General features: G+C 38.4%; 1 protein-coding gene across 2 annotated transcripts in view; it reads right to left on the bottom strand.

The window, feature by feature from the left end:
- UNC13C (unc-13 homolog C) overlaps positions 1 to 25,847 on the bottom strand; it is a 597,834-nt gene that overhangs the window by 151,429 nt on the left and 420,558 nt on the right. For both annotated transcript variants that reach the window (XM_065872546.1, XM_065872547.1), the window contains one exon: positions 24,517 to 24,602. In XM_065872546.1, the coding sequence (XP_065728618.1) occupies positions 24,517 to 24,602 (86 nt within the window). The remainder of the gene's footprint in view (positions 1 to 24,516; positions 24,603 to 25,847) is intronic.

Genomic DNA, 25,847 nt, shown 5'->3' with positions numbered 1-25,847 from the left:
CAAGCTTTCTTTTTGCAATGATGAAATGTTCTAAATTTAGATTATGATGATGGCTGCACAACCTTGTAAATATATCAAAGCACTTCGAGCACTATCTCATTTTATGCTACAAAAGCCTTTAAGAGCCAAGACTCCAGGGAAGGATGGCATTCATATGTAAGAAACTTTAAGAAATTATACAAGACTTGGGAAACATGGGACACAGCAAAAGAAAGGAGGCATAGGAAGGAACAACTGGTAACTGCAAGGCAGCAACCCACCAGGACTTGATTAACGACCCTTTTACAGTTGCTGGTGGTACTGCAGCAGACAAAACAGAAAGGCCCTGCTTTTATGGAGCTTATATTCTATAGGGGAAATGGACAAATAAGCATGCCTGTGGGTGACAGATTGGGGGTGGATCGATTTTCCTATTTTACAAGGTGGCAAGGCTTTCCTTCCTAGAGACCTGAAGTGGATACTGCAAGCAGAGGGGATAGCACATGCAGAGAACCGGAGGGAGAGATGTGTTTGATATGATTAGGGAAGGGCAAGGAGGTCAGAGTGGCTTACTCAAAGTGAAGGGCTGAGACTGCTGAGTTCAGAGAAAGCCACCAGCTACTGTGTAGGGCCTTGTAGTCCAGGGTAGGGACTCTGGATTTCATTCTGAGTGTGATGAGGGTTATGAGCAGAAGGGTGACATGATTTGATTTTTGTCAGTTCAAAGCAAAGAAACAATAAAGAGATGTTTCCAGAATTGGAGAAATATCTGAGGAAAGATGTTTTAAGGATCCATTGAGTACCAGGCAGAATTAACAGTGGAAAAAACTCTTCCACATATTTTCAACATTAGAAATTTCAAGTTAAAAATATCTAGTAAGCACCCAGGCTGAAGCAAAACAGAACAGATTGTGTGCAAAGAAAAAAAAATATCATTCTGGTCTTATATCCTTTGTTATAACCCTGAACACCACAAGGCAATAGAAAAATGTTTATAGAGTTCTGAAAGAAAACAAGTATGACCTAACAATGACATACTTAGCCACTTAGTCATTCAAGTACAACAGAGAGATATTATCAGACATGCAGGGTCTTAGAATATAAAACCATGTATACTTTCTAGTAAGATTTACAAATATATGCTAGAAAAAAAACTAAATCAAGATCGGGGATGACGTTTCAAAAAAAAATTCAAGAATAAAAAAATTCAAGAATAAGGCAAAAGTAGGATAAAATGCAATACCACATTTTCACATAAAAAGTATTTTGATTAATTATAATGTAAAAACTTAAAGGTATAAAAGTATTTGTATGTCAAATTTGAGAAAAACATTTATTCATTCATTCTTTTTTGTGCTTCTCTGTAACTTTCAAATTTCCCATAATTGCTTTTTTCAATCATAAAAATAATATTACAAATTTTTAATAAAGAAACCATCCTGTCATATCCTCTGGTGTCTAACAAAATGTTATGTTCCACATTTTCTATATATTCTAAGAGGTGAAAAAATAGTTTTTAGATCATAAAATACATAGGTATTTAATTTAGATCTAACTAGTTCAATAGTTTTCAACTCATGTTTCAGCATTGAGTACTCCATTCAATGTTAATATTCATCGGGCACTTATTCATAGGCGCCAGGCAATCTTCTAACCATCTTGTTTGTAGCATCTCATTTAATCCTCACAATAATATAATTTATCACACAATGAAATTGAGGCACAGAGTTGATACAAAACTTGCTGGATGTCACATGGATAGTAAGCAGTGGAGATGGATTTTGTACTCATCCTGTGTGATTAAAGCTAGTGTTCTTTGTTACTTAGCACTCTGTGGAAGATATCCTCTGAAATAACACCAACTGATCCCAGCCTTCACGGGACCCTTGAGTAATCCCCTCCTCTTGAGGGTACATTGGACCTAACGAATGACTACTAATGCATAGAATACAACAGAAATTAGGAGATAACACTTTTGTGGTTGGGTTATAAGAGACTGTGAATTCCACTTGCTATAGACTCACTCACTATTGCTTTTTTGGCTTGAACACTTTGATTAAATGTCATGTTAGAGATGTCCCCTTGGCAAGCAACTGCAAGGGAAGAAGTGAGGCCATCAATCTAACAGCTTTTGAGAAACTGAATTATGCCAACTACCACATTAGAGAGCTTGGAAGAAGATGCTTCATCAGTCGAGCCTTCAGATGAGACCACAGTTTTGAAATGACACCTTGATTTCAGCCTTGTAAAAGACCCTCAAATAGACGTCACAGTTGAACCATGACCAGACTACTGACTGTGGTAGGCAAAATAATGCACCCCTCAAAATGTTCAGTTGGAATTAAGTTTGTTAATAAGATGACTTTAAGATAGGGAAATGATCTTGGATTTCTAGATAGGCTCAACATAATCACTAGGGTACTTAAAGGTAAAAGAGGGAGGCAGAAGGGTCAGTGTCAGAGTGATGCAGTGTAAGACAGACTTGAATAAATACTGCTGGCTTTGAAGATGGAAGGTGGCCACAAGCCAAGAAACGTGGGAAGCCTCTAGAAGCTATAAAAGTAAGGAAATGAATCCTACCTTAGAGCCTCCAGAAAGAAAGGCAGCCCAGCCAACACTTTGATTTATCCCAGAAAGACCCACATCACACTTGAACTACAGAATTGCATGAAATAATCATTGTTTGAAACACCAGTTCTGGGAATATTTTGTTACACAGCAACAGATATCTAATAAACATACTCTGTCACAAAGAAGAAGAATCAGCTGCTTTGTAGTCTTTCTGTCTGAACACCCCATGTGCCACCAAAGTAGTCACTAAACTTTTGACCTAGAGTGTCCCATAGAGCACAAAAGCTAGAGCAACTGAGCTAGACTAACTTCTCAGGAGATGTAGAAATTCCTCTCAACAGTATCACTATGAGGGACTACAAATATTGAGAAAAGAATAACCCAATATTATAGGCCTTGTTTGTCTTTGGGTCTTTTAATGTGATCTCACAATGCCAGGTAGTTCTTGTAAGATTTTCTTACGTTGGGTAAGAGATGATTTTTTTTTTGGAGAAGTCAAATTTTTAAAAAATTGAAGTATAGTTGATTTACAATATTATATTAGTTTCATGTGGACAACATAGTGATTCAATATTCTTATACTACATTTAAAGTTATTATAAAATATTGGCTATATTCCCTGTGCTATACAATCTATCTTTGTTGCTTATTTATTTTATATGGAGTAGTTTGTTAATCCCTTATTCTCACCTTGTCCCCCCTCCTCCTTCTCCCCAGTGGTAACCACTAGTTTGTTTTCTTTATCTGTGAGTCTGTTTCTGTTTTGTTATATTCATTCCTTTGTTCTATTTTTTAGATTCCACATATAAGTGCTAACATACAGTATTTGTCTTTCTCTGTCTGACTTATTTCAGTAAGCATAATATCCTCCAGGTCCACCCATGTTGTTGCAAATGCTACAATTTCATTCTTTTTAATGTTTGAGTAATATTTCATGCTGTATATATACCACATCTTCTTATCCATTCATCTGCAGATGGACACTTAGGTTGCTTCCATATCCTGGTTATTGTAAATAATGCTACTATGAACACTGGGATGCATGTGTTTTTTCAAATTACTGTTTTCATTTTCTTTGGATATATATCCAGGAGTGGAATTGCTGGATCATATGATAGTTCTATTTTTAGTTTTCTGAGAACCCTCCATGCTGTTTTCCATAGAGCTACACCAATTTACATTCCCACAAATGATGTACTAGGGTTCCCTTTTCTCTACATCCCTGACATTTGTTATTTGTGTTCTTTTTGATTACAGCCACTTTGACAGGTGTGAGATGATATCTCATCATGATTTTGATTTGCATTTCTCTGATAATTAGCAATGATGAACATCTTTCCATGTGCCTGTTGGCCATCTGTAGGTTTTCTTTGAAAAGTGTCTATTCACATCTTCTGCCCATTTTGTAATTCAGTTGTTTATGTTTTGATATTAAGTTGTATGAGTTGTTTATATAGTTTGGATATTAACCCCTTGTTGGTCATGTCATTTGCAAATACTTTCTCCCATTCCGTAGGTTGTCCCTTTGTTTTATGGTTTCGTTTGCTGTGCAAAACTTTTAATTAGGTCCCGTTTGTTTATTTTTGCTTTTGTTTCCTTTGCCTTAGGAAACAGATCCAAAAAAAAGATTCCTACTATTTATGTCAAAGAGGGTTATGCCTATATTCTCTTCTAGGAGTTACAGAACTATATAAAACTGTAAAGTTCCAGGTCTTACATTTAGGTCGTTAATCCATGTTGAGTTTATCTTTGTATATAATGTGAGGAAATCAAACCTCTGGTTTGATGGTTTCTTTAGTGGCATGCTTGTGTTCCTTTCTCCTAGATTTTGGGTATTTAATGTAGGTTTATGATTTGTGATTACTATGGAGTTAATATATGTTGACCTATATCTACTTGTTTTAAACTAGTCACTTAAGTTCAAACACATTCTAAAAGATCTATATATTTTTACTCCCCTCTCCCCAGTTTTGTGTTTTTGATGTCGTAATTTACGTCTTCATGTTTATCTCTTGTTTATTGTAATTATAGTTAATTTTATGATGTGTTTTTTTCTCTTTTCATCTTTGTACTAGCTTACTTAAGTGGTTAATCCATAGCCTTGACTATATATTTGCCTCTACTAGTGGGATTTTTCCTTTCCTACAAATTTTTGCTTTTGTTGTTTAATTTTCTTTTCTGCTTAGAGAAGAAACTTTAACATTTCTTCTAGGGTTGGTTTAATATGATGAACTCTTTTACGTTTTGCTTATCTAAGACGTTCTTTATCCATCCTTCAATTCTGAATGATCATCTTACCGGGTAGAGTATCGTAGGTTGCAGGTTTTTCCTTTTTAGCACTTTAAAAATATCATGCCACCCCCTTCTGGCTTGCAAAGTTTCTGCAGAAAAATCAGCAGATAATCTTACAGGGGTTCCCCTGTATGTGACTCTTTATTTTTCTCTTTCTCTTGCTGCCTTTAGAATTCTCTTTAACTTTTACATTTTAATTATATGTCTTGGTGTGGGTCTCTTTGGATTCATATTGTTCGGGATTCTCTGTGCATCCTGTACCTAGATTCCTTCTTCAGGCTTGGGAGGTTTTCTATCATAATTTCATCAAATACATTTTGGCCCTGCTTTCTCTCTTTTCCTTCTGGAATCACTGTGATGTGAAAGTTATTACACTTGATGCTGTCTCAGAGGTCCCTTAAACTGTCCTATTTTTAATTTGTTTTCCTTTTGCTATTCTGACTGGGTGATTTCCATTATTCTATCTTTCAGATCACTTATGCGTTCTTCTGTACCACCTAGTCTGCTCTTAATTCCTTCTGGTGTGTTTCCCATTTCAGTTATTGTATTCTTCAGCTCTGAATGGTTCTTTTTTAATATTTACTAGTTCTTTTTAAGAATTATCACTGTGTTCATCTATTCTTTTCCCTAGTTCAGTTAACATTATTACTATTGCTTTGAAACCCTTTATCTGGTAGATTACTTATCTCTGTTTCATCAGGTTTTTTCAGGGTTTGTTTTTGTTGTTGCTGTTGTTATTGCTGTTGTTCTTTCATTTAAAACAGATTCCTCTGTCTTCCCATTTTTCCTTGACTTTCTCTGTCTCTATGAAATTAGGTTAAGCAATCACCTATCCTGGTCTCGAAGGAGTGTCCTTGTGTAGGAGTGTTCCTTTGCAGTCAGTGTGTGCCCAGTGGCTTTGGTGGGAGAACTGGACCTGAAATGAGTATGAGTCATATCTTCCCCCAGGGTGTGCTACCAGCTATCACCTTGGTGGGAGGTGGGGCTGGAGATGGAGGGGCTAGAGCTAGAGCCAGGTGTGAGTCAGGGCTTCTCCTATGCTCAGTGGCCAAAACTGCCTTATCAGGGGTACAGGCAGGTCCCAAGGTGCAGGAACAGAAGCCCTGAGGTTCGGGTACAAGCTGGTTCTGTTCCCTGTAAGTGTGTTCTCCTCCTTCCCAGCATCAGCACCTTTGCCCCAGAAGGGAGCGACGCTGGAAAGAGAGGGGGCAGAGTAGGTTCTTAGCATGGGTTGGGACCCATTCTTTGGCAGTCCCTGCAGACCAGAGTTCAAGACTGCTTCCAATCTGTCACCTGCATGAGTGCCTTCACCCTGTTCAGATGCAGTGCTGGGTCAGAGCCACCTCTGTCCCCCATACCTGCACACTCTCCTTGGCAACAACAGCCTTTGCCCTAGTGGGGAGCTGCGCTCTGGAGCAATGGGGGCCGGAAAGGTCCTCAGCGTGGTCAAGGGTGCATGCTGGGGCAGTTTCCAGAAACTGGCCAGGGTCCCAGGCAGTCTCAATCTTCTTCCTCCACCATGCTTCGGGAGCAAGCAAGTGTGTGCATGCTCTTCATGGGTGGACTCCAAGTATCTCACAGCCCCCTTCCCCACTGCCCCCACTGCCAATCTCACTGATCTTCAAAACCAGCCAAGAGGACTCATCTTCCCAGTGTCAGACCTCACAGCTGGGGTGCCCAGTAAGTGGTTCAAACTGCTCACTCCCCAGGGAGGATCTCCAAGCCTGTGTAATCATCCCCCTCCTTTGTCCCTTCCTAGGGGTGCAGGTCCTGACCTGATCACTTTCTTTCCCTTCCAACCTGACTCCGTGTGGATCTTTCTTTGTGGCGTTTGTTGTAGAAGAGTCTTTCTGCCAGTCTCCAGTTGGTCTTCAGTGAGAACTGCTCCACATGTACGTGAATTTTTGATGTGTTCATGCCGGGGGAGGTGAGCTCAGTGTCTTCCTACTCCTCCATCTTGATCTCCTCTGGGATGGTACTTCTTCAGCCTCATGGGTAAGTGGTGATTCTCCTGTGCTTCTCGTTTTCCTGCTTGCATATGACTTACCACTGGTTGCTTCTCTTTGCCTCTGAAGAATCTTCACACATACCTCCACCCCATAACCTTGTGCCCAGCTTTCATTCATTTTGCTTTCTGCCTCTGTGTTTCTCTAAGCCCGAGAAGTGGTTCTTGGTCATCATTTTGTGGCACCCTTCCATCTATACAGTGATTTATGAGGTATGACGCAATGAAGATTTTATTCATCATAATGATGCTACTAAAGTTTATAGATAAGTTACTTCACTCTTTTTAAAAGAAGAAACTATTATTTTAGGTCTTGTACTATGATTTTAATATTATAATAAATAGTATTTTATTTAAAAATATATTAAAATAATTTCACTCATACTCTCTTAATGCTAAAGTTGTTCCTACTGGGAGAGAAATGGCTGGAGTTCCCTGCAGCACATGCCGTTTGTGTAGCTTGTCAGCCTCAGCTCTAGTTGGACCTATTTAGAAGTCAGGATTAGCATTTTGGAGCACTCCAATGACAAGTAGTGTACAGTGCACTGAAGTCTCTTGGGGAGTTGGAGAAGAGGGTTCTCAACACAGAGCACAGCACAGTGGACTCACCTTCTCCAGCAGACATCTCTGTTCTGTCTCCAAAGTGCCTCTCATGCTCCAACCTGCTCTCTCCAGCATCAGACTGTCACCAGGTATAATCTCTGTCTTCCTCTCCCACTAAGCTTCTAGAAATGCCCTCTTCTTGCCCCTTTTCAGCTCTTTTGCCATCTTGAATAGCCCATCGTTATGAGATTGATATAAGTCCGAGGTTACACCACCACAAGCCACTCACAGGTAGTTTCTTAATAGGGTGAAAACTACATGCATCTTGTTTCTATTATGCTTTCAAGGTCTGCTCTAAAGCACAAAGCGACTTTAAACAGGGCCTTTTCCCTTCTTCTCAAGTTATAACCAGGCATCATACATAGTCTATAACTGGCAGTCATCCCAAGAGAACCAACAGAAGGTCATTCATTCAGAGCTTTCCCTGGAATGTCTCCAAATAAAAAAACATGGCAAAAACATGGTTTCTGGGCTCTTTATCAGGAGAAAGTTTCTGGAAAGCTGGTTTATACCAATTGCCATCACCTTCCTGGGTTTTCATTGTTGCCAAAACATGTTCACTTGCTGGGTATTGTGGATCTCCAAACAAAGACACAGTTTCTTGATCAAAATATTAACCCAGAAGCTACAGATATTTGTATTCTTTGATTCCATCTGTGTATCTGCAGGCACTGTTGCACTTGTGATTGATTTGATTTGATTTGATTTAATGAGGAGAGTAAATTTAAAAGTTCCACAAATAAAGGCAAGTAGTTTAGATAATGTTCATGTATTGCTAAATCATCTCGTCTTCTTTAATACCTACCAGGGGCTGCAAGGCAGCAATTAGGATCTTACAGCCAAGATATTTAAATATTTATATTTCCCATTTAATTTGAGTTTTTCTAAACTAATTTTAACAATTACTTTCAATTTGTTATTACTAATTTTTTTAAACTAAAACTGCTAACAGGGAAGAAAACTCTGAGTTTTTGTTAGTTTTTCTTTACTTTTCTTTTTATTTTCCCCCTATCTTTTCCCAGATGAGATGTGGCTAAAAGATAAATAGCAGGAAAACAACAGAGGGGAAAGTGAAGAGTTAAATACCTATTTTTCATATAAGTGGTAATTTACTATGTTATGCTACTGACATATGCAAACCCATTTCTTTGTTTTCAGCAACTGCCAACTTTATTTTCTTAATTGCACTCTTACTACATTTTCCTCCTGGCAATTATGACCTACTACAGATTTCACATTCAAACGTTCCATTCAAATACCTTGCCCAAGGGATGTGATAATTGGCCAGGAATATCTTAATTAGTTTTAAGAGAAAAAATTGTTATGTTTCAATATAACATTCTCATTATAGGTATTTAAAAATAAAGAGTTAGGTACACAAAAACAGGACCAAAATTGTGTCAAATCCCCAATTATTATTGGGGAAATTATGTCTATACTCTATTGGTATTTGAAAATTAATGAATATGGAAATAAGTCTGGATGTTCTTTTGTGGGATTTAAGTCTTACTGCTGTGTATTTTTAAATGATTCAAAATTTTTTATTTGATTACCTATCATGTTCTAGGAGTGAGGATTCAACTACAAATGGGATTATAAAGTTTCTGACTCCATGAAGCTTGTTTTTAAGTTTAAGAGCAGTGTTTTTAAACTGCTGGCCCAACTCAACAATGGGTCATAAAATCAATTTAGAGCACTATAACTAAAATTAAAAAAAAATATATATGTAATTTTAGTATATTTACATATACATATACACAAACATATAAATTGAAAAACAGAATAAGAAATAAATTTTGAGGGTTTATATTACCTCTACACTTGTCAAGACTCCATGTGTCATGAAACTTTTGTTTTGGTTGTGTGTGTATCTGGGTGTGTATATATACTGTGCTATTGTAAAAATGTAGTTTTTGCTTTGGATTGTGACCCAAACGCTTACAAATAGTTCCATAAAAGAAAGAGAAAAAATTAGTAAACCAGTGAATAAATAACTAGGCTAAATAAAAAGATTCAGATACAGTAAGTGTCTGAAAGAAAAAAGGGGGTGGATTTTGTGGGAGTGGAGTGAGGGATGGGATGGTCAGGGTAGGTTATGAAAAGGAATGAAATGTGAACTAAGACCTGCAGGGTGGGAAAGAGCCCGCTATACAGAGAGCAGGAAAGACCTTTAAAGGTGGAAGGAAGAGCCAATGTGAATGCCCTGCTGTAGAAGCAAATCTGGCCCAGATGAGGAATAGGCATGAGGGTGCTGTGGTTACAGATAAATGAGAGGGAAAGGGAATGAGATGCACTTGGAGGGTGAATAGATTCAGACTACACAGCATGTCATAAGCCATGGTTTTCAAAAAAAATGGGTTTTGGTTGACTGAAAGGGGAAGATTTTGGAAGCTTTTATATGCCAGAGAAAGTCTTGATCTAATTTAAATTTGTGTGGGTTAGTCTGGATGTTATGAGCACAATGGATTAAAGGAAAGCAAGAGTGGAAATGTGCAAAATATTTAGGGGGCTATTACAGCTGTCAAAGCAAAGGAGGTCTGTGGCTAGAACTAATTGGAGGTAGTGGAGATGGAGAGAAGGGTACAGAGCTAGGTATGTTTTGGGGGTAGAACAAGTATCGTTTGCTTATGGATATCTGTGTGTTGTGTCTCTGTGGATGGTGGTAGACTCAGAGAAACAAAGGAATCAAAGATAATGTCTAAAAACTATACGAATGGCAAAGGCCAAGACAGGAACAGAATTTGGGTGAGGAGGTTTTAATTCTAGAGGATCTTTTTTTTTTTTTTTGCGGTACGCGGGCCTCTCACTGCTGTGGCCTCTCCCGTTGTGGAGCACAGGCTCCGGATGCGCAGGCTCAGCGGCCACGGCTCACGGGCCCAGCCGCTCCGCGGCACGTGGGATCTTCCCGGACCGGGACACGAACCCGTGTCCCCTGCATCGGCAGGCGGACTCTCAACCACTGCACCACCAGGGAAGCCCTAGAGGTTCATTTTTAACAGGTAATTTTGAGATCAAATAGACCCAGTTTTCATCCACAGCACTGATTCAATTTTATAATTATATATTTATTTGTGTAATTATTTGCTCATTATAGAGTAAAAACTTCCTCAAGGTGGGAGTCATGTTTATTTTGTGTTGTACTGATCCTTGCTTTCCCAGCACAGAGCAAGCATGCAGGGAATATCTACTGACCTAATGACATAAAAGTGTTGTTATTAATGAACACTTTTATGAATGTCAGTGATGGACTTTCCTTTGGTGATCATTTTTTTTTTCAAAGAAATCAAGTTTTAACAGAAGAAAATTTCTACCTGCCTAATGGTGAGGCAAGAACAATGAGATGTCTTTACAGAACCATGAAGCTAGGGTCATTGACTAGTTAATCACTTGCTTCTACACACCAGCCTTCTAGAACAGTTTTCTCACACTTTAGCACACATGAGATTCATTTGGAAGTCTTGTTAAAATAGGGAAAGCTGAACCTTATGCTCAGAGTTTCTTATTCAGTAGGTCTGGGGTGGGGTCTGGGGATCTGCATTTCTAACCACTTCCCAGGTGATACTGGTGATGCTGGTCCAGGGGAAATCAGTGCTCTAGCAAGAAAAGGTTCTTAATCTGGGGTTCACAGATCCCTGGAAAAAGTCTACAAGAGCGCTATGGGGGATTTACATACACATCCCTGAAAAGATATATACACATTTTTCATGTATATGCTATGTGCATCTTTCTGGTGATAGAGCCTGAATATTTCATCACGTACTCAAAGGCCTTCAACACTTAATTAAGAGTAGTGGTACTCAATCTTGGATATATAATAGAACTCCCTGAAGTCTTGGCTCTTCTATTCAATTGCTGTGTGACTTTGGGCAAAATACTTAACTTCTCTGTGCCTCAAGTTCTTCATGTATAAACTGGAGCTAATATAATAGTACCTACCTTATGGGCTTGTTATGAAGTTCAAATAAGTTAATATTTGCATATCATTTAGAGAAGTACTTAGTAAGTGCTAAATAGGTGATTGCTAAATAGGATCATAAACCTTAGAGTATTCTTTTTTTTAACGTCTAGGATCCACCTCTGGTGATTCTAATGTACAGCCAGGGATGACAACCACTGCTCTGTAATGAAAAGAGAGCAAGCGATAGATGAGTGCCTTTCTTGAGAATGTGGTGTTAATTTCCTCTCAGCGTAGCAGACTTCCCTTCCCAGAGGAGCTTTGCTAGGAAACTAGAGAGGGCTAGCAAGAGCCCTGGCATCTTGGAAGTGAATTCTCTTCCTGAAACCTCAAGAGCTGGTTCATGCTGACCTTTTTTCTTGTGGTAGGGGGAGGGGCTGAGGCAAAGCAGCAGAAGGAAGAAAACTGGTTTTATCCAAGCTGATTATTTCTTTTGTTTAAAATCCATGCAAACAATAAAAGCCTGTCCTAATATAGGAAAATGCTAACATTATAAAGAAATGATCAGAGAGGTAAATACTAACTGTGTGAGCAAACTAGCCTTCAAAATGACACCAGTGATCCTTGCTTCCTGTAGTTCATGTCCTTGTGTGCTCCCTTCTACACTGAATGTAGCTGAACTGTGTGATCAATAAGCTATCGCAGAAGGGACAAAGTCTAACTTCCCAGGCTAGGTTGGAAAAGACATTGCAGTTTTCCCACCCTTTGTCTCGCGTTGTTCACTCTGGGAGAAGCTAGCTGTCACACAGAGAGGACAGTCAAGCAGTTTGTGGAGAGGAAAACAAAGAACTGAGGCCTCCCACCAACAGCCCATAGTGGCTTGACAGCCACATGGGAGAGCCACGTGCGAGAGCCACGCGGGAGAGCCACGTGGGAGAGCCACGCGGGAGAGCCACGTGGAAACTGACTCTTCCAGCCCATCAAGCTTTCAGCAACTGCAGCCCTGGTTCCTATCTTAACTGTAACCTCACAAGAGACCCCAACCCCAAACCTCCTATTCTGCAGAAACCATGAGAGATACTACATACTGATTTATGTTTTAATTCACAAAGTTTTGGGATAATTTGTTACGCAGTGATACATAAATGATGAAGTAAACTTAAACTTTTATTTTTTAGATGCCTGAGCTGAGAGTTTCCCTTCGGCCATTTTGGTGCCACTGCAGGTGATCTGCTCATTTTATTTTTCCTAACCCTTTAAGCCCACGTAAGATACAAGGAAATGGTTAGCGAGTAAAATAGGCACACTCTATGGGGAGAGAAAGAGAACCCAGTCTCCTGCTTTGTGTTTCCCTGAGGCCTCACATCCAGAGAGAAAAAAAGTAACAAGATTCTTGAGCTGTACCAAGCTCAACAGTTAGGGGTCAGCTATGCAGGACCCTAACTGAGTCGACAAAGTCTAATACTATCTTAAAAGAAAAATGCAAGAAAGCTCAAAGTTTCTTAGGAGCACAGATGGCCAGGCTGCCAATCTAAACCCCCCTGAATTGTTGGTGTCCACTACTGTTCTTTATTTCAAAACCAAATAAACCAAAGAATAATGTGAGAAACGAGTAGATTTTTTCCTGGTTAAGACTGAGTTTGGGCTGAGAGAAAATGACCATGAAGATCTTTAAGTGCTATTTATATACTGGTCATATAACAATTTGAAATAGCTGAATAGGTGTTGCTCCATCACTCAGTTCTAATAAACCAGGTTACTTGGCTTTCGGAAAATAATTTCCATTTACCTGAGATTTTGCTGAAGTTCACCACTGTGGGTAGACAGACTTAAAAACTATTGCACTGAACCTCAGAACATACATGGGGTGTGTGTCACAAAGATATTTGCAATATGCAGCCAGAGAGATCACATCCATAGCCTAAATTAACTTAGACCTGTTTTTGCTGTGTGATTACCTTCTGAGTTGGAGATTTGGGGACCCAGAAAAAGTAGTTGATCAGTTAATTACATCCTACTCTGATATGCTCACTTCTATCCAGGGAACACAATATAGTACTCAGACCAGCATATTTTAATTAATTTTTACCAAAATCAATTATAAGGCGAGTTAGTAGGTGATTACATAGGGTGAGATTAATGATAGCATTACAAACACTCCTGAACACTTATTTTTTTCTTTCCTGTTATCTAGAAGCCAAATATTGTAGTCAGCATGTTCTAGATTAATTACACACACAGCTCATCCTGTCTATTCCAGAAATACAAAACAAGTCGTTTCAACTTAATCATGGGGGGCAGAGAAGACGAATTGCCAGAGAGGAAGCAACTGCGAAATGCATTTACTCTAAGTGTGAGCAGGGCTCGGGTCTCCCTAGTTGAGGTCATTTGAATGAACACTGATGCTTTCCTTTAGAGTGAAGAGGAAATGAGGCAAGAAACCCCTAACTGTCTGGGAAATAACATGTTTAGAAGGTGAAAAGCAGAGTCAAATAAGCTTCATGTCTAGTTTCCACTTTATTTCCTTTTAAGTGTGTGCCCACTTCCAGCTCACCAGGGTAAGCAGGATTTAGTTTGCTATCCCCACCCCTCCCAGTTTTTAATTTTAATGCTTTTTCTCCTTATTCTGATTTCAGGTCTTTTGGAAGGGATAAGCAAGACGTCCCAAACACCTTAGTGTGTGCAATCTGCTGGTAAGTCCTGAGTGTACCAGGTGTTCGAGAGGATAATAAAGAAGGAGTGAGGGACTGGTGGGGAGTAAGGGGAAAACATAAGACAAGTGGAGGAAGGCAGGGCTGAAACCCATCTGTCTACCTTGGTCTTGCCCTGTTTGTTTAACATCTACTTTCACTGATTTCCATTTCCTTATTAAATTCCAGGGGGTTGGCATTTAAAGTTTTAGACTTTAGATTATATAATTTGACAGCTAATTTTTATTAACCAGCCTGTGAAATCTGTTTGATGGCTAAAATTTGGCTCTAACTCATAGAAGTAGAATTTTACCCTATGTTTTGCATGCTGTGCTTGCTAATGTGAAATAGTCTGTCATATGTTGGGAAGCCTTTGGCTAAGGATTGAATCTCAAAGGCTTATGTGATGAAAGACACCTTGTTGAACTGGAGCTTTGATATGCTGTTGCCCAAATATCAATATGGACAATTCAAGTGATGAATAATGTACTTTAATACAGAATGTACTGGAAATTTATAGAAAGTTTTAACAATGTGCATTCCTGGGCTCTAACATAGATGAAAATCACTCTGAATCATGTAGTTAACCTACACACACATTCATATACACATTGTTTTAGTGCACCTTGGATTTTCACTGAATATTTATTGAGCCCCTACATGTGCCAGGCATCTGTTAAGGACTGAATATGGTCAATGTGGACCCTTCCCTCAAAGAGGTCAAAACTTCATATAATTGAGAATGTCACTAGTAAGACCATCTATTCTACTTAATAAAAATTTTCTGTAAAATATATATGAAGCATGCTGGACAGTTAAATGTGAAAAATACTGTTATGCAAAGCCTTACCAACATCCCCAGTTAAAGTCACACTGAAAAGAAAAACAAAACATAAATAGACGGCAAAGCTAGTTATCTCCTTTCTATAACATTTAGCTTTTACAGCATTATGGTTCAAAAAAAGCATTAAATGTTTCAAAATACATTTGAGTTTTGCTCTATTCAAAATAATAAATAAAGATGTAAAGAAAGATGTTAACATTAGAGGAAATTTATTTGCCTTTGTTGTAATTTGACTCCAAGGCAAAAAAATGAAAAATTACTTGACATGAGTGGTGTATGAGCTTCTATTTTTCCTTTGAAGAGGAGATTAAACGAAATAAGCAACTTTTTCATTCTTTTCTAATGAAGGTTCACTTTCCTCTATGTTACTGAATACTCCTGGACTTTCTTAACCTAAGAATTGTATGCCTACTTGGTTGAGTCATCAATATCTTTCCTGTCATTTTTCTCCCATTGAGCTTCATGCTAATGGACTTGGCCCAGTCCATTCCCTTCCTCCCTTTACTTTCTTGAAAATTACTTTTTACTTTTCTTCTCCTTTAAAAATTATTATTTTAATTCTTCTTTTCTTTCTCTTTACTTACAAACTTTTAAAAACTGATATTTACAAATCAGTCTGCTCCTTGAACTTGTTTTTCTTTCCTAATTTGTTCTTACATAGTTGATACATCCATACCATTCCTCCACTTTAACTTTGCATTATAAGGGACATTTTTCTGACTTACTTATATTTCTTCAAAAATCATTGTGCGTTCACTGGTCAGAATGGCCACCATGAAAAAGTCTACAAATAACAAATACTGGAGAGGGTGTGGAGAAAAGGGAGCCCTCCACCACTGTTGGTGGGAATGTAAATTGGTGCAGCCAGTATGGAAAACAGTATGGAGGTTCCTTCAAAAACTAAAAATAGGGCTTCCCTGGTGGCACAGTGGTTGAGAGTCTGCCTGCCGATGCAGGAGACATGGGTTCGTGCCCCGGTCCAGGAGGATGCCACATGCCACGGAGCAGCTAGGCCCGTGAGCCATGGCCGCTGAGCCTGCGCGTCAGGAGCCTCTGCTCCACAGCGGGAGAGGCTACAACAGTGACGGGCCCGCGTAATGCAAAAACAAAACCACTAAAAATAGAACTACCATACGACCCAGCAATCCCACTACTGGGCATATACCCAGAAAAGATACATGCACTCCAGTATTCATTGCAGCACTATTTACAATAGCCAAGACATGGAAGCAACGTAAGTGTCCATCAACAGATAAATGGATAAAGAAGATAGTGTGTGTGTATGTATACACACACACACTGGAATATTACTCAGCCATAAAAAAGAATGCAATAATTCCATTTGCAGCAACATGGATGAACCTAGAGATTATCATACTAAGTGAAGTTAAGTCAGACAAAGACAAATATTATATCACTTATATGTGGAATCTAAAAACACGCTGCAAATGAACTTACTCACAAGACAGAAATAGACTCACATAGATAACAAACTTGTGGATACCAAAAGGGAAAGAGAAGGGGGAGGGACAAACTAAGAGGTTGGAATTAGTAGATACACATTACTATATATAAAATAGATGAACAACAAGGACTTACTGTATAGCACAGGGAACTATATTCAATATCATGTAATAACCTATACTGGAAAAGAATCTGAATATATACATTTAACTGAACCACTCTGCTGTATACCTGAAGCTAACACAACGTTGTAAATCAGCTATATTCTAATTAAAAAAAATCATGTGTGTTCATCTCAACAATGGAAGAAGGCACTATGTTGATTATACATTCCCTAGATTAGCAGTTCTTAAATTTTAGCATGCATCAGAATCATTTGGAGATCTTATTTTAAAAAAAAAATCAAAAACAGACTGCTGGGCCTCAATCTGAAACAGTAGGTGTGGGGTGGGACCCAAGAATTTGCATTTCTAACATCTTCCCAGGTGATGCTGATGCTTGCTGGTCTGGGAACCACACTTTGAGAACTACTGGCCTAGTGAACCGGGAAAACTTAAGAAGTACCAGTAAATACACTTTGTTCTTTTTTTTATTTGGGGGTGTGGGGCAAATATAACACAGGATCCCTCAAATAAGCTGCCACATATAAACTGATACATTTCATGGTTTGACTCATGAGACCTGCAGTTTAAATGAATAGAACTGGTCTTTTTGCAATAATGAACACTGAGAGTGAGTAACCATTTTGTTTTGCTTTCATTTTTTGTCCATTAATCCAGACTTGGAATTCTGTGTGAAGATATGTCAAAACAAATTAGTGGGTTGCTGTAGAAAAGCAGGTGGGGACTGATGAACAGAGTGTGACTGGAAGAGGTATTTCACAATTTGCTAAGGAAGCAAAGCATTATAATCCTACCGTCTTCTCTTACCACACACAGATGCATGAGCAACACACACACATATACACACACACTGTTTCTGTGGGTAAATCAAAGGTATTTAGGGTTTTTTTCCCCCACATCTGTGATTATTAAAACCCTCCTAGAACTGCTACAACCACAACATGTGGTAAAAATAATTATCGGGACTACATACTTAGAAAACATTTCTCCTTTATATGAGTGATTGTAACTGGTTTGCGTGATTTGTGCCAAATTGTGACTGGAAATTTGAGTTCGGGAACGGAACGTATATCTTTGCTTTTGTCTGTTTGTAGACAGAGGCTTATATTCATGCATGCATTCATTGATTCATTAACATTTTTTATTAAGGGTCAGAGAAAGGGAGAGTAGGAAGATTCATACAAAGATGAATGAGAGCTCAGGGCATGGTGGATGATGTATCTGTGAAGTAAAGCACAAGCATAAATAGTACAATAGGAAGTATTCAATATTATGGGAGAATAGGGAAGAAGTACGGACTTCTCAGGGAAATCTTGACAGAAGTAACATTTGAATTGGACTTTGAAGAATGCATGAGTCATTGCTGGGGATGGCAAGTAGGAGAAAGCCTGGGCGGGGGTGGGGGGCATCATGCACACCTCCTGGGGAATAAACTTGTGTAAGGATTTCAGGGAAATTTTAAACAGGTGGATGTAGGTAGAGCATATAGTATGTGTATGGAGCAAAGTATTAAGCACTAGGGCTGAAATCAGGTACAGAAAGGAGAAGAGGGAGCTGGTGTAAGCTAGGCTAAGATATCTGGACCTTATCCAGTGGTCCAGGAGGTGTCTACAAAGGAAGACCCGTATCAGTGAAGGCAGAAGCAGGAAAGACGTGTCTGAACAAGAACAGCAGTAAGAATCATAGAAAGAAAAGTTACTGAAGAGAATTTCATATATAGAGCTTTTAGTACAGATGTGCTAATAGGATGCAGAGAAGAGAAGTCAACCACGATTTCCCAAATTTTAGTTGAAGCGACTGTACTGTTTATAATGCCATTTTATAATAGCAGGAATGCAGAAGTGTCTTTTAAAGTTGTGTTGAACTGTCTCTATGGCATTCTGGCAGCCATTGCCAAAGTACCTAAGTCTTAGCAAAAAGCTTTCAGAACAGGAAAATGACTTATTAGTCATATGAAATACAGGATAGAATTTGTTCAGGTATAAGACATTATCCACTAAAAGCTAATATTTTATCAGTGAGCATTGTATTATTTCTTTGAGTCATTCAACAGTTGTTTCCGGACAAGAGTAATATTGAAGATTCTCAACAGGATGAGGGAAAGCCACCTGTCATCTCTCCTTGGTTGAGAAATACCAACAACTCTGTTATTTATGGGAATTGCTGTACCTCTGAGGAGTGTTGCAACAGGGAAGGACACCAAACAGGTTGAGAACCACTACTGTACGAAACGGAGGTCAGAGAGATCCTTTACAGAGTGCTCCCAATCTTGGCTCCAACCACAGTCTCTGAAGAATACAGAGGCATAGCTTTAATCTCTGTCATTCCAATAAGGTTAAGAAAGATTGAGAGGAGGAAACAGGAGACGAAAGAAATCAGTCGTTTCCAGGGAGGTTTTACTGATTGCAGAAATTAGTCAGAAGCCAGTCTTTTCTACCAAAATATGAGGATCATGATAAACTGACAACCAGTGATTTGTGAGAGTAAACTTAAAAATCAGCAGAAAATTACTGATAGGAAGACAAGAAAGGTGACAAGTATCAAATAATAGTTTGAGGGTATGAGCCAGACCAGAAAGATGTTAAGGACAAGAATATTCTAAGGGAGGCTAGAGAAGTTCATGGGTCAATAGTTCAGTTCTTTCCGTACAGCCAAAGTGGTCAGCGAGACCAGGAAAGATGTGACCATGACTTTGTGTTCTCATTGTTTTTGTGCCTACAAGGTCAAGGGCAATGTTCTGAAAGGCACAGGGTGGCCTGAGACCTGTATGTGGGTGAAGGGCAATAAAAAAATTATACTTCTTTGAGAGAAGGCCTCCAAAAATAAATGTAAGAGAGTAAGATATGCTAAAGATATTCAATACGCAAATACTCAAATTCATACATCAAGAGAAGATAGTGCATGGAAATGGTGAGAGCAGAGTTAACGGCAACAGTTGTGCTTATTAGGACGGTGAGACAGTGAAAGATTACGAAGGCAGTCTAACAATTTTCACCTATTGATGAGGATCCACATGATAACTAAGCAGCAGACCAGAAAGACTGGTGATGAAAAGATAGACTGTCCAGTGTTAAAGCCTTGCTGCTACTCAGTGTGTGGTGCACGAACCAGATGCCTGGCATCATCTCAGATTTTGTTAGGACTGGAGAGAACCACCTACCCCGCCCCCAAAAAGGTCTACTCAACCAGAATCTGCATTTTAACAGGATTCCCGGGGACTACTGTGCACATTAAAGTTTGAGGAGCTCTGATCTGGGAGACTTTAAATAAGGCCAGGTGAAAGGTGACTGTATTTTGCATATCATAATTAACTCCATCTCTGCCTAAGTTAATTAAGTAAAACAGTCATTTTTAACTGATCTATTTTCAATGATTTTTAATTATTTTTCTCTTCAAAGATTCATCTGAGAATGTGGCAAATGCTTGAGACGCTCTTCTCCCCATCGCTCCCATCCTTACAAGTGGGCGCAATTTCAGAATATAACTTAAAGCCCAGCCACAGATTCCAATTTAAGAAGTAGTATTTAAAGAATCCCAAGCACTGCTCTACAGAATTATTAACTAGAAACCACCTGAATGCTTGAGGACCCGATCCGCCAAATGGCTGCTATCTTGGGGCCTAGCAGGGTTTGCTTTTAATAGAGACTTTGAAGACACCCACATAATGTTACACAACCAGGGCCCTGAACAGGATTGCCTTGATCGCCAGGCAACCAAGTTCTATGGATACCGAGATGACATGTAAAACGTGTGCCGTCAACTGCAAGTGCCAAGTAAAACTTTCAGTCACAGGCATCTAGACATTTGGGTGGTATTATAAATCATCTGAAAGTTCTTGTTTATTAAATTAGAATCCTGAAGATTGTGATAATGGCTAATGTTTGAGTATTTATTACGCACTAGGAAACTATCTGCTCCTTGCCCCCATATCTCTCTTCCTTTCTCCTTAAAATAACCTTGTAAGGTAGGTATTTTTGTCCCTAATTTTAAAATATGGAAACTGAGACTTACTTTAATAAACTGTCCAAGATCATAGCTAACAAGTTAATGGAAAGTAGCGGAGCCTGAACTCACACATAGATCTAACTGACTGCAAAACCTGTATTTTTACCAGCCAGGCAAAAGACTATAAAAGTCCTTAGAATAACTGCTTTAGAAAAAATTCTGCAAAACCAACTCTATTTCACTATAAAATGAAATATGTCATCAGGGCTTTTTTCTTCCTAAACTACCTTTTTCACAGAAAGTACATCTTTTGTGTGAAATCTGTAAAATAATTTATTCTGGTTCATTCAGCAAGTTATCACCAAAGTTTGATACTGCTTATCAACGTTGTAAGGTGATTAATGTCAAATATGAAAACGAAATAAGATGGCTCATACAGACTGAGTAAAGTTGGGGAAAAAGTTATTTTATTTTTAAATTACATTATTCTTTTCGTAGCAGCTGATGAGTTCATGAGGTAAAGCAAAAAGCTGCATCAAAAAGCCTTAAGTCCATAAATTCTAACTCGCTTCTCTGTTGACCTGACTTCATCAGAGGTTACTTACAACTTGGGCTCAGGTGCTTTAATCATAAGATAAACTATGTAGCCCAAATTATATAACAACACAGGGTCTTTCTAGGCCGATAGCCTGAAGCACTCCTCCACAGTCAATTAATTTTAACAACATTCTATAAGGCAAATAGGGAGAGTAAGAACGTTACTATCACATGCGAAAGAGCCTGCCAGAAGAATGTTTTTAAGTATATGCCCTCTATTCTGTGAGGTATTCCTAGTCCTTATTTTCTTTAACAATTATTATTCATGTCACATTTTTTAAAATGTCACAGTATGAAGCCATCTATTACATTGAAATGGTGAAAGGGAAGGATGGAGAGATAGGGAACAAATGAACATGGATTTGTAAACACTGTCCTAGGAGTTTTAAACCTTAAATGACCTCTAAAGGAGACTGTTTTGAGACTTCCACAGATCTTTCTCCATTTATATAATAATAATGCTCTCCCCTCCCATTAGCACTGTGATTTTGAAGTATAGTATATTTGAGGTATCATGTAATCCTCACACCAAGCTGGGAACTCTTATCACCTTTTTACTGAAAGGAAAACTAAAGTTTGGAGATGTTATACATTAATTGCCCAAGCTGGTACAGCTCATAAGTGAGAAAGCTTTCTGAAACTGGGTTTCCCAGACTCAGGTCTCTTGCTGTCTCCCAACTAGCAATACTAGAAATGTTTAGTTTGAACATAAGTATCTGGCTTTGTCTGCGAGGCTCTTTGTATAAGGTTGTCCCATTTGTAATTTGATTCAAGTAAACTAACACATACTAAGCTTCTATTAAGGTTCAGTGAATACAGAAATGAGAAATACAATCTTTACACTCAGAAGCCTTCTCATCTGGTGTAGAAGATACATAAACCAGGAACTGCAATCTAAACTACTCCCTTACTATGCTCATTATGCCTTCCTGAAAATGGGTGTGAATGTGCAAACTAGTGAACTGGACACTTTAGGTGAATTGTATGGGATGTGAATTATATCTCAATACAGCTGCCATTAAAAAAATAAAATAATAAATTAAAAAAATATTTAAAAATTTGTGTTAAGGAAAGGATTCTTGTCTCCAGAAAACCTAAGATAATCACAAAATAATGACTTACCCTTGATCTTGGACGTGACTTTTAATAATACAATAATCTCAGCATTTTGGGATACTGCTTTTGCACAAAATTATTAACTTCTAATCAATAAACATCCAACCAAAGTTATGGTGCTTTACATGTAGCATTTCTAATTTCACTGTTGTTTCAAACACACATTATATTTTTTGAGATTTACATTTCCTAACATAAATATTATACTAAGTTGTCTAAAATTACTACTTATTTTTTAAAGCAAAGGTAACATAAAATAAAACATCTAATAGTTGCACAAATGTTATATAAATAAAGATAGAGGCCCTGTCCAAATGAAATGTGCACTGGTAGGCAATGCCACTGTGGAACGGTCCCAAATAGTCAAGTTCCTCTGAAACACGGGCAGGAGCGGCTCCTTGCCCGTTGCCCAGTGTGATCTGATCCAGTGTGAACTTTTCATTTTACAGGTGAGGACAACGAAACATGAAGGTGTTGACCTCTTAAAATATTCCGAAGATCACATAGAAAAGGATCACAAACAGAAGTCTCTACTGCTTTTTCTACTACTACACTGAGTTGGGATTAACTGGTAAAGTCTTTACTGATACAACACATAGTTATCAAGTAGTTTCTATTTTCTAGGCTTCATTCTAGGCAATATAGATATGTTGATAAAAATCACAGGCAAAAAATTTGCACTGTGGCAAGGAAGACAGATAAGAAGCCCGAGTAAACAAGTAACTAAAGTATAGTAATTAGTTGCTATCCACAGGATTAAGATAAGGTTATTCATGGAGGTGACTTTAGCTCCTGAGCCCTACATGGCTGCCTGTGAAGAGCGGTGGGAAAAGAAATCCAGGCAGTAAACGAGCTGATGAAAAGGTTGTGGTTGGTAGGAGGCAGAGGTAGAGAAAGCAGGATTGATCAATACAATGGAGAAGGACCGCTTCACTGCAGAATAAGGAGTTTGCATCTCTGAGCAAGTTCTGGTATAATTTTAAGGATAAGTCCTAATTTATCTAATTAGGTGGTAGACCCAGACTTTACCAGAAAATCAAGTATTAAAATCTATTGTGTACCTTCTTTTTCAAATAAGGAAAAGTACTGTATGTTTCCTCTGTGTACCCTAGCAAGAAGCTTACATTTCAGCAACACTAAGAAAAAAATAGTGGCACAATGAGCACAAACTCAATCAGTCATCTTCCACTCTGCGGTCCCAATGCCTGTTCTAAGCTGCCAATCTGAACAGGACATGTCCCTCGTGAAATCCCTTTATGGTCTGTCGTTTCTCTTAGCAGAGAGTCAAACTCCTCATCGTGGCCCACAAGGCAGCACATGCTGGTCCCTGACAATTTCTCCAGCCTCACTTCCTACTACCTGTTGCTCACAGGACCAGCTGAGCTCTCTTCTCAGATGAACCCTGTGCTCACTCTACTTGTTAATGCTTTGTCCTTGACCAGGACAAGACAGAGATGCTTCTTGCTCAACTCTTCCCAAAGTGAACTCCTACTTATACTTCAGGTCTTTGTCAAGATAACACCTCTTCAGAGGAAGTTCCTCTAGAAAACCTGCCTTGCCCCCTTGTCCTAAGTCTGACTTAGGAGCTTCACCTCCAGATATCCCGTCATCTTTAGCACTGACCACCCCCACGTTGCGACCGTCTACATATTTGCAGCTGTCCTGCATAATCTTGTTGAGGGCAGGGACCATAGCTGTCCTGTTCATTGTTGTATCTTCCATACTGAGTGCAGTCTGGGCATTTAGCATCTAGGGGCTTAATACATAGTGAATACGTGCAAAGAAAACTTTCTACTAGGTTTTAAATTCCTAGAGAGCAGGAACCCTAGGCTGGTTAAACATACTACTCCAACTCTAAACACAAGGTGAGTGCTCAAAGAAATTTATAGTTTTTCAACTGAGAGCTGCATTTCCCATGCTTTACATTCTATGATTTGAGTATATTGGAAGTGGAGTTTCTGGTAAAGAGCCCTGCCATTGTCTTTGCACCAGCTTTGGCCGTATTTTAACCTGCCCAGCCATCGGATACCATTTCTAAGTCTACGTAGACAAATATCTGAACTAATATTACTCATCTACCCTCTCAATATGGTCTGATTTACGCCGTAAGTATTTATGCCATAAAGTATTCCTGCATCTAAACTTTGTCCTACATATGAAATACTCACTATTATCCTGCAACTTAGACCATTTGATTTAAAATGCATTTCTTCAGGGCTTTTAAATACTTTGTGATCTTTATCTTTCCACAATGTGGAAATCAGTTTCAGAACTAAACTGATCACAGTGATCGATGTTTTGATGCAACAGTTCCTTACATTTAAAATCAAGAACACAAAATCAAAATTTAACTAAAACGTATGCTCTTAATAAGTTTAAATATTTGTACCTACCTTCTAGTGCATCTTTCATATCCTGAGCAAAAAGGGTCCACATAATTTCAGCACTTATTTTTCCCATGTTCAGTTCTTGAGGAAACCTAAAAGCAAACACATATATTAGATCAAAAAGAAAAATGTGCCTGAAAAAAAACGCTTCACATTACACAGACACCACAGTAATTATTACATAGTTTATAAATACTTTTACTTATGAGATTTCTCTTTATAAATTTTCAGGGGTAGGGAAAAAAAGCTGAACACCAGAGTGTGGCGATAAAGACAATTATTGGGTAAAAGGAAAACAGACTTCATTACATCAGTGCCAATGTAATGTTGCCCAGGGTTCCTGATGGATGTCTTATGCTGTGTGTTTGCTTGTGTCTAAAGAGTCCCTTTAGTTTTATCAAACACTTTGTCTTCATATGTCTCAATTTGAGGATAGGCCAGATGAATCTGAGGAGCAGATACCATATAACAGCAAAAACCACAGCTCACATTCATCTGTCAGCCATTTTTCTCGAAGCAAACTTGAGTGCTTCCATTCTCTATTTGCTTAAAGCAAATTATTTCAAGAAAGATTCCTCACTCCTCTGGTAAAATGGCCCATGATGGACCCATTAATCAGGACTCCAGAACTACCAGGCAGGCTGTGTATTTTAGATCAAAGAAGCTTAAGCCAAAGACAAGATTCCTACTGCTGCTGAATATGTATTCTGTTTGTATGTGTTTTCAATCTCATGATAAGCCCAGTGAAAATAATTTCATTCATTTCATTTCATTGTAAACACTCAGCCCATGCTAACATGCAAGATGGAAAGTATTTTCTGTTCTAACAAATAGATATTATATATTTTATGCATTGAATATATTATTTATAAAGTGCATGCATATAAATGTTTATATACATATATACAAGCTAACATATTAAAGAAATACATATATATGTAAAGTAACAAGAATAACTCTCACATTCATTTATTTTTCATTTTTAAGATTTTTTTGATGTGGACCATTTTTTTTTTTTTTAAAGTCTTTATTGAAAGTTAAGACTTTGTCTTCCTATGCAGGGGGTGCAGGTTCAATCCCTGGTATGCAATTAAGATCCCACATACCTCACAGCCAAAAAACCAAAACATAAAACAGAAGCAATATTGTAACAAATTCAATAAGGACTTCACATTCATTTATATCTTTGAGTCCAAATCAGAAAAAGAGAAAAGAGTAATATAACCCTGAATGGGATAGAAAGGGTTACTTAAGTAAATATGACCTCAGTATAACCTCAACAAAGAAAAGACCACATATCCTACATACTATTTCACCAAAGCACAGCGTGTTTCATC

The sequence above is a fragment of the Phocoena phocoena genome, chromosome 2 (genome assembly GCF_963924675.1).
Source record: "Phocoena phocoena chromosome 2, mPhoPho1.1, whole genome shotgun sequence".
Taxonomy (NCBI): Eukaryota; Metazoa; Chordata; class Mammalia; order Artiodactyla; family Phocoenidae; genus Phocoena; species Phocoena phocoena.
Note: the sequence above shows the minus strand (reverse complement) of the source record. Positions and strands in the feature narration are given on the sequence as shown.